Below are 9,348 nucleotides of genomic sequence, written 5' to 3' on the forward strand. Positions count from 1 at the left end.
AATCTGCTTCCAACAGCGAGGCCCCATCTAGTGAAGTCTCCACAGCCCTCAAAATAGAGCTACAGGCTGGGGACTGAGCCTTGAGAACCTGAGCCCGTGGGGGACATTCCAGAGCTAATCTATAACATCAGGTGTGATGGTTGATATTGGTTGTCAACCTGATAGGAAATATAGTCACCTAGGAGACAAACCTCTGCACATACCTGTGTGAGATCATGTAGACTGGGTTAGCTGATGTGGGAAGACCCACTCTGAATACAGACAGCAGCATCCCATGAGCTGGGGTCCTGGACTGAATCAAAAGGAGAAAGTGAGCTGAGCACCAGCCTTCCTCTCTCTGCTTCCTGGCTGTGGATGATAATGTGCCTCACACTCCTACTACCATGCCTTCCCCACCATGATGGACTGCATCCTTGACCTGTGGGCCTAAATAAACTCTTCCTTCTTTGAGTTGATTTTGTCAAATATTTGATCACAGCAGTGAGGAAATGACTAACACCCTGGGTGATCCTAGGGCAGAGTGGTTGTAACTCTAACTCAAGGTAGATGGCCACCAGCTTTACCTTGGCCACACACTGGACTGCAACAAGCATTAGGTTTTGTCTTCAAACCCCTTGGAAGTAGGCTGCTTGACGTTGATTGATTGGAGCCAGCTCAGGACACAAGTCTGCAAATGAACAAAGGCAGGTGGAGGCAAGTGTCAGGACTCTCTCCTCTCCTCCCAGGCACCACTGACCCCCGTTTCTTTGCTGCAATCCCGACATTGCACTATTAGACAAAACTGAATTAAGAAAATGAGTATTAGTATTCGTTACTTATCCTGTTGCTGAGAGAAAACACTATGATCAAGGCAGCTTATGGAGGGAAGAGTTTATTTGGGCTTACAGTTCCACAGGGATGAGAGCCCATCACCACAGGGAGGCATACCAGCAGGAGGCAGCCAGAACCAAAAACTGAGACCTCACATCTTCAAACAGGCACAGGAAGCAGAGTGACAAACTGGAAATGGGGGCTAAAACCCACCCCAGTGACGTGCTTCCTCCAGCAAGGCCTGACCTCCTAAACGTCTCCAAACAGCACCACCAACTGGGGACAAAGTGTTCAAATACTGGAGTCTATGGGGGCCATTCCTCATTCAAACGACCACCCATGACATAGAAACAAATTGCAAAGAGGAAACAAATGCGGTTGATTTGTGCAGAATAGATGAAGACCCGTCCCTTCCTACTGCCACCTTCGTTCCATGTGTGGGGACACCTGGACAGGAGCGTCTTCCCTTTGTTCTCCAAGGAATAACCACATCGGGAGGTGGAGATAATGGGGCAGGAGACAGCAGGAATCCCAGAGGGGTTGTTCACTCTTCTCAAGCCATAGCAACTGTCCACGAGGTGCCGGCAGCAACTTTCCGGGAGGACCCAGGTCCTGCTCTGAGATCTTTTAGCACCACGAGTGCTCCAAGAGGACTGTGATGTCCTCTAACAGGAACTGCACTGGGTCATGTTCCTGGTGGTCAGGGGTTTGAGGAGGAAGTGGCGTAGGTTCCCCCTGCACAGCCAGTAATATTTCTTTGTCTTGCTCCCCGGACATAATACCTAACAAAGGTAACTTAAAGAAGAAAGGGTTTATTTTGGCTCACACTCTGAGAGTACAGTCCCTCACAGGGGGAAGGCATGGTGGCGGGAGCGTGAGGCAGACCCACATTGTGTCCAAGGTCACGAAACAGGAAGAGATGAACGCTGGTGCTCAGCTCGCCCTCTCTTCACTCAGTGCAGGACCCAGTCCATGGAACGGTGCTGCCCACTCTTAGGGTGGGTCTTCCCACCTCAATTAATCCACTCTAGAAACCCCCGCACAATCTTGTGGAGACGTTTGTTTCCATAGTGATTCTAGATCTTGTCAAGTTAATGATGTTAACCACCATACCCAAATCCTGCTGGGCTTGTAGCAAAGCAGACCTCCAGGGCAGATGGCAGGTGGGGCCTGAATGTGGGAAACCCTCCCTCTGTGGGGAGCTGGGTGTCCAGGGACCCAGCTGAGTTGTCAGCCGGCTGGGTGCTCATCTCTGTGGCTGCCCGTTCTTGACCTCTTTTCTGAGCTTTCAGAATCAGGGCAATGAGCTCCAGTTGTGAGGTGACTCCTGATTCAGAAGCTTGCCCCCAAGAAAGAAAAAGAACGGCGAGTGCCTGCTGATTCCTAGGCAGGAGCAGCTGTCACATGCGTGGAGGGGGACTGTTGCTTCCCCTGCCAACCGTCCCCGAATTTGCAGCCATCATGTCTGAGTTCTGAGGCAGGAGCTGGAGGGAGATGCAGCTGTCATACCTAGGTGACAAGGAATTCAGAAATCACTTTTAGATAACAACAGTTAAAATTAAGATGAATTATCCCTGAAGCATGCGGGAGAACATGAGCCAAGAGACTTCAGATTAACTCCATTTGGACGATCCGGTCTACTGAGTCTTACCAAAACCCAAGACAGAGCTAAACGTGATTGTCGTTTTCTTTCCGTGTGTGCGTGTGTGCGCGCGCGTGTGTATGAGTGTGTGCGGGTGTGCGTGTGCGTGTATGCGTGTGTGCATGTGTGTGAGCGTGTGTGCGTGTGTGCGCGCGCGTGTGTATGAGTGTGTGCGGGTGTGCGGGTGCGTGTATGAGTGTGTGCGTGTGTGCATGTGTGTGAGCGTGTGTGAGTGTGCGTGTGTGTACCTGTGTGTGCGGGTGTGCATGTGTGTGAGGGCGTGTGTGTCCGTGTGTGCGCGTGCACGTGTGTGCGTGTGTGCATGTGCGTGTGTGTGAGCGTGTGTGAGTGTGCGTACGTGTGTGCACAGGTGTGCATGTGTGTGGGTGTGCATGTGCGTGTGTGTGAGCGTGTGTGCGCGTGTGTGTGAGCGTGTGCACATGTGTGAGCATCTGTGAGTGTGCGTGTGTGTACGTGTGTGTGCGGGTGTGCATGTGTGTGAGCGTGTGAGGGCATGTGTGTGTGCGTGTGTGAGCGTGTGCACGTGTGTGTGAGCATGTGTGAGTGTGTGTGCATGTGTGTGCGGGTGTGCATGTGTGTGAGCGTGTGAGCGTGTGTGTGCGTGCGTGTGCATGTGTGTGAGTGTGTGCATGCACATGGGAGCCAGCTTCCTCAATCACTTTTCATATTGGTTTGGGTGTTTTGTTTTTTTCTGGTTTTTTTGGTTTGATTTAGTTTGGTTTGGTTTTCTGAGACAGAGTCTCCCTGTAGTCCCAGCTGGCCTAGAACTATGTAGACCAGGCTGGCCTCTATCTCCCAGAGATCCACCTGCTTCTGCCACTTGAGTGCTGGGATTAAAGACACGCACTACCATCTGGATTTCCACATTGTTCTTTAAGATTTATTTATTTTTATTGTATGTGTATGTGTGTGCGCCTTTATAAGTTTATGTGCACCACATGAACGCAGGTGCCCACAGAGTCCAGAGGTGCTGAATCACCTGGAGCTGGTATCACAGCCTGTTGTGAGTCACTGAACTTGTGTCCTCTGCAAGAGCAGTGAGCACTCTTAGTCACAGAGCCATCTCTCAGCCTTTAGCACCTTGTTTTTGTGAGACAGGGTCTCTCACTGAACCTGGAGCTCACTGATTCTACTAGGCTGGTGGCCAGTAAGCTCCAAAGTTTCTCCTGTCTCTGCCTCCCTAGGGCTGGGATTACAGGCATGTGTCATTTTGACTTCAGGGGTGTGTGTGTGTGCGTGTGTGTGTGTGTGTGTGTGTGTGTGTGATCATTGTTATTGTTAATATGGGTTCTGGGGGATTGAATTTGGGTCTTCATGGTTTCATGGCCAGCACTTTACCCACTGAGTCATTTCCATAGCCCTTGAGGGTCACTTTCTAATCTACTTCCTCCCAAAGTGGAATAACAACCATTTGTGTTTTTTAAAAAAATATTTTTATTGGCTGGGCATGGTGATGCACACCTTTAATCCCAGCACTTGGGAGGCGGAGGCAGGTGGATCTTTGTGAGTTCAAGGCCAGCCTGGTCTACATAGTGAGTTCCAGGACAGCTGGGGCTACAAGGAGACCCTGTCTCAAAAAAAGACAAAAAAATCTTTTTATTATTTTTATTTCATGTGTATGACTATATTACCTGCATATATGTAAGTGCACCCATGTCAGGCAATGCCCGAAGAGGTCAGAAGAGGGTGTTGGCTCCCTGGGACCTGGAGTTATAGACAGTTGTTAGCATGCCATACCAATGTTAGCTGGCATTGGAAGCTGAACCTGGGTCCTCTGCAACAGCAGCCAGTGCTCTTAACCCCTGAGCCATCTCCCTAGCCCTGATGATAACCATTTGTAAATGAGCATCTACTTACAGCTTTCAGTCAGGGCACGAGGCAGAAAAATTCATCAGAGCAGTTCAGGTGCCTGGGACACACACTGTTCCTCACAGTGAAGTTTATGTTCTTGACTAAAGCATTGTGGTTGTTTCCTTAGCTGATGAACTTTGCCAAGGAGCAAGTGCTCCTTTTGTCCCAGCCGAGTTCCCAGGAGACCTGAGATTTTCGGAAGCTCTGGTTGCTGGGAAAGGGGAAGTGAATCCACCTTGAGGTGACGTAGCCCTGACGCATCTGCAGGGCTGGGCCTGGACCTCTGGCTGGGTGTGTCCCGCTCACTGTGTTGCTTTTTCTTACTCTCTTCCTCCAGTTTCAAAATAGGAACGCACTGAGTTAGAGCAACAGAAATCTTCCAAACATGACATCTCCACAGAGCAGGGGCAAGTAGGCACGAGGCTCAGCTCTGTCAAGGTCAGGGGCAGGTGCAGCCCCAGACCAAGCGGCCCCACCCCTCTCTCTCATTCCAGTCCCATCAGACCCCACTGGCCTCTGCTGGCAACGGGATGATGGCCATGGATGTGCTTTTAGTTAAACCTCGCCATCGGCCACCTCCCATAAAATGCATGCCGAGGATTGAGCCCTACCCAAGGGGTCTTGGACGGAAGTCACTGGAGTCCAGTCACCCTGAGGACAAGGAGGCAGTGCCTGGGGGAGCTGAGCTTTGTCCCTGTCCATCTGAGGAGTGAAGTTCTCCTGTGGGTGTGGGGAGGTTTGGTCCACCTGCTGCTGAGCTGGTATTTCTCTCCTTCTGTGGGCTCTGGACTCCCTGGGGCTAGCGAGGGGTGGGTGCCTGTGCTTATCGCATGCTATGGACGTGTTTCCTTCTCCTGTCCCTTTTTCTTACACAGCCCCCACCAGCTGGTGTCCCAGCCTTACCTCGCAGTGTCTGTCACTCTGTGCCTGGACCTCGCCCATCTGGAGGTGTCTGCTCTGAGCTCAGACACACACTACTCAGGATACCTTTTCTCTCTCTCCTGATGGAGACTTTTGCTACGGCTCTCTAAGGATGTGTCTCAGATGGCCAGTTTCACAAGATGGTTTTGGCCACATTTCATGCCCACTGTTTACGAGGAGTGTATTACTAATTTAAGGAGTAAAACTAAGGGGCTGGAGAGATGGCTCAGCTGTTAAGAGCACTGGCTGTTCTTGTGGAACACCAAGGTTCAAATCTCAGCACCCACATGGTGGCTAACAACCATCTGTAACTCTGGTTCCAGGGGATCTAACACCCTCTTCTGTCATCTACGGGCACTGTACAACACAGGTATACTTACACACATGCAGGCATAACACTCATAAACATAAAATAAAAAATAAATGAATAAATAGATAAAAATAATTAAAATTTAAAAAAAAGATCAAGACTTAAGATGGCTTCACCCAAACTGGGAAGAACACATATTCTTGCACAAGATAAATTTCAGATCTTATTACGGCGGAGTATTCCTATGTCTACTGTGGTCAAATCACTCAGAAATGCAGTTGTTGTAATTGTATGGGGGGAAGGGGTGAATTATCCCAGGGAAGACCATCCGTGGGGTCTCAGTTCTAGCTCTCCTGAAAGGCTGCCCAGCAAAGAGGCATGAGTGCACTGTGTGCAGTTCCACAAGGAGAATCAAGAGCCCGGGGTAAAGACGCGGCCATGCAGAGCAGGGCTTGGCACAATGGAGAACTGCCAATGATCAAGATGGTGCAGGGACAGTGCCAAGAGACAGTGCTCATGCTAGAACATGGCTCAGTCTACTGGGAACTGCCAGCACACAGAGCCCTGGTAAACACAAATCCAGATCTCTCCGGCTGGTTCCTGTTCTTTAAAGCTATGCTAGATTAAGGATGTGAGAGTTTGTACATCCCCAGGGACCAGAGAAACAGAAAGAGGAAGAGTCTCCCACCTGAGCTCACTCACCCCTCTGTGGTCACCAGCTAGCAAGTCTCAGTGGCGTTGCTAGCATGTCACTGTCCCCACAATCTCTCCCCCAGATGGCCTTCTTCGTGACTTCACAGACCATCTCTAAAAAAATGCCTTTTAACATGAGGATCTGACATGCACTGACAACCCTTAGAGGTGCTTTACAAACCTGTGGCCAGGCACACCTGGGAAGCACACCTGCCACATCTGGTCATTTGTGTTGGAGCAAAGCAGCAGACAGAGGAGCCAGGTACCTGGAAACTGGCTGCAGGAGATCAGAAGCCCCGAGGATCGGGTGACTCACAGTGTTGAGCACCTGCACTGCATTTTCCATCACTGTAGATCCACTGCGGAGCTCTTTTCCATTTGAGAAATAAACAATGCTATTTTGTAAAGTGCCATACAGTTGGAACTAGGTCTGAAAAGTAGGCTAAAGTAGGGTCACACTCCCAGCCGCCTCCAGTGTTGGAGCCTGTGGGCCTTGGATCCTCTCTGACTCCAGGGAGGTAGAGTCTGGACCCATGGGAGGCACCCGGATTCTCTCCATCAGGGCCCCTTTCCTACCTTCACGCCAGCTGTGGGCCTCCACCTTCCCAGTCACTTCCCCCAGCTTTTCCTCTCCCACCTCTGACGGCTGCCCCTGGATCCTGACTTCTTCTGAACTACAGGGTGTGGGTTTGCACGGTGATCCACTCTAAGGTTTCTAAATGGAAGCAGTTAGTGCTCAGAGTCAAGGGGATGCCATCTCCATGAAATCGCATTAGCCTCCCTGCAAGGATCTGAGCTCAGGGGTCACTAAAGGGCAATTGTAAGTTGGAAGAAGGACATTCTTAGCTAGGACTTTAAAACTGGGGTAAATATCCAGTCACCTTCAACACTATAGTTACACAACCAACAAAGTCAGTGAATGCCCTGCTATACAGAATACTGTCGCATTCTCTGTGTGTATGTGTATATACATGCATGTCTGTGTATGCACATGTGCACATGCATATGTATTTGCATGCATGTTAAGGTCAGAGGTCAACCTCAGGTATCATTTCTTAGGCACTGTCCATTATGATTTTTGAGACGAGATTTCTGGTTGGAACTGGAGCTCACCAGTTCATCTAGACTAGCCGGCCAGTGAACCCCAGGGGTGTGCCTGTCTCTACCTCCCCAGCTCTGAGATATAAGCACACACCACTACACTTGGCTTTCTTTTTTAAGTGTGTTCTGGGGAGTTAGTCCAGGTCCCCTCACTTGCACAGCAAGCACTTGACTGACTGAACTGGTTCGCCAGCTCTTGTTCTAATAGAATGAATGGACACACTGCCTCTCTACCTGACACCCCACCTTTGCTAGCCAAGTACCTGTCAGGGGCAGATTAGGGGAGGTCTGGCTATACTTAAGATTTGAATTCTGCAGTGTAAACTCACCAAATGTTGCTTTAGTTTTAGGAATATTGGAGAATTCCTCCCAGAAGTCTCTGCATTGGGTGGTCATCATCTTCCTGGTCCTGAGTCTGGTGGCTTCACTGCTGAGCTCAAGTTTCACATTCTACAACAGCATCAGCAACCCCTACCAGACCTTCCTGGGCCCTGTGGGCGTGTACACTTGGAATGGACTCAGCGGTGAGTATCCCAAGAAGACCCATGCTCCCTGAGAACCATGTACCACTGTTACCTTCTGCCCACCACTCACTCAGAGAAAGCAACACACAGTCACATCACACCATGGAGATGATAAAGCCCTGTGATGCTCCAGCTCTTGTGTTGGGGATAATTAATCACCTTCGGGCATGGGATTCTGTTTTCAACGTGCCGGTGAGAGTCCAGGAGCGGGGTGAGGAGGGAACATTAAGGTAGTTAATACAAATCAGCTTTGCTTTTGAGACTCTGATACAGGAGTCAAGTAAAACACACATCCATCAACAAAACACTTGCTAAGCTCCAAGCCAGGCCCCATGTGGTGAATATGAGTATACGCATGCACACACAAGTATATTCTCTCTCTGTCTCTGTCTCTCTCTCTCTCACACACACACACACACAAACAAGTATATTCTCTCTTTGTCTCTGTCTCTGTCACACACACACACACACACGCACACACACACACACACACACACACACACACACACACTTGCTCTCTCTCTTACCGTCATATAACAAGACACAACTTGAACTCCAGAGATGCCACATCCGTGAGTCTGTGTTACAGAGTCATGTAGGGTGTCATCTGGGGCATAAAGTCTTCTTGTGGGCCACCCATGGGCCAGGATGCTGTGTGGTTGCTAGACAATTTGTTTATCTCATGGGCAGGTACTGGGGTGGAGGATGGAGTCCAGATGGGAATTAGATTTCACTGTGACTCACAGTCAAAAGACTCAGTGGCTTCTGCCAGTGCTCTGCAGCCCCCACATCTGCCAGAAGTCTGGGTGAGAGCCAGCGCAGGACTTCTATGCTCATTTCACATGCTTTCAAGGCTTTCTGTCTCTCTGTCTGTCTCTCTCTTTCTCTCTCTCTCTCTCTCTCTCTCTCTCTCTCTCTCTCTCCCCATAACTTTGTTTAGGAAAATCAACCTGTCTTCAAGGGGGTTATTCCTGACTTTCCTATGACAGAATGCCTGACAAACTTGAGGAAGGAGGGTGTCCTTCGGCTCACAGGTGGGCGGTGCGGTCCATTGTGGTGGGAAAGTCATGGTTGCAGGAACAGGAGGCAGCTGGTCACATCACTTCTACGGTCAAGAAACAGGAGTGGTGGATGTTGACAGGCGATCTTAACCATCACAGGGGGCAATTCTAGAGGGGGCTTTACATGTCTCCATGATGCATTTCACCACAACCCAGAGGAGAGATGATCAGGATGCTGAGGTGTCAGGAAATCTGGGAGGAGCAACTGCGGGCAGCGTCCACCTGTCCTGTGTGCAAAAACATCATGACTATCTGCCTGGCGCAGGTGACTAAAAGAAGCTCCATGTCGCTATGCCACAGCTCAGAGAGGGGGAAGAGGAGAGAAAGAGGAGAGGGAGAGAGAGAGAGAGAGAGAGAGAGAGAGAGAGAGAGAGAGAGAGAGAAAATATAAAAGACCAGAGGGTAAGAGAAGGT

General features: G+C 50.0%; 1 protein-coding gene across 1 annotated transcript in view; it reads left to right on the forward strand.

Annotated features, from left to right (window-relative positions):
• Positions 1 to 9,348, forward strand: part of Clrn3 (clarin 3) — an 18,299-nt gene that overhangs the window by 3,080 nt on the left and 5,871 nt on the right. The window contains exon 2 of the mRNA XM_008832127.2: positions 7,694 to 7,873. Within this exon, the coding sequence (XP_008830349.1) occupies positions 7,694 to 7,873 (180 nt within the window). The remainder of the gene's footprint in view (positions 1 to 7,693; positions 7,874 to 9,348) is intronic.

This window comes from Nannospalax galili, unplaced genomic scaffold, assembly GCF_000622305.1.
Source record: "Nannospalax galili isolate Female #2095 unplaced genomic scaffold, S.galili_v1.0 scaffold810, whole genome shotgun sequence".
Lineage (NCBI taxonomy): Eukaryota > Metazoa > Chordata > Mammalia > Rodentia > Spalacidae > Nannospalax > Nannospalax galili.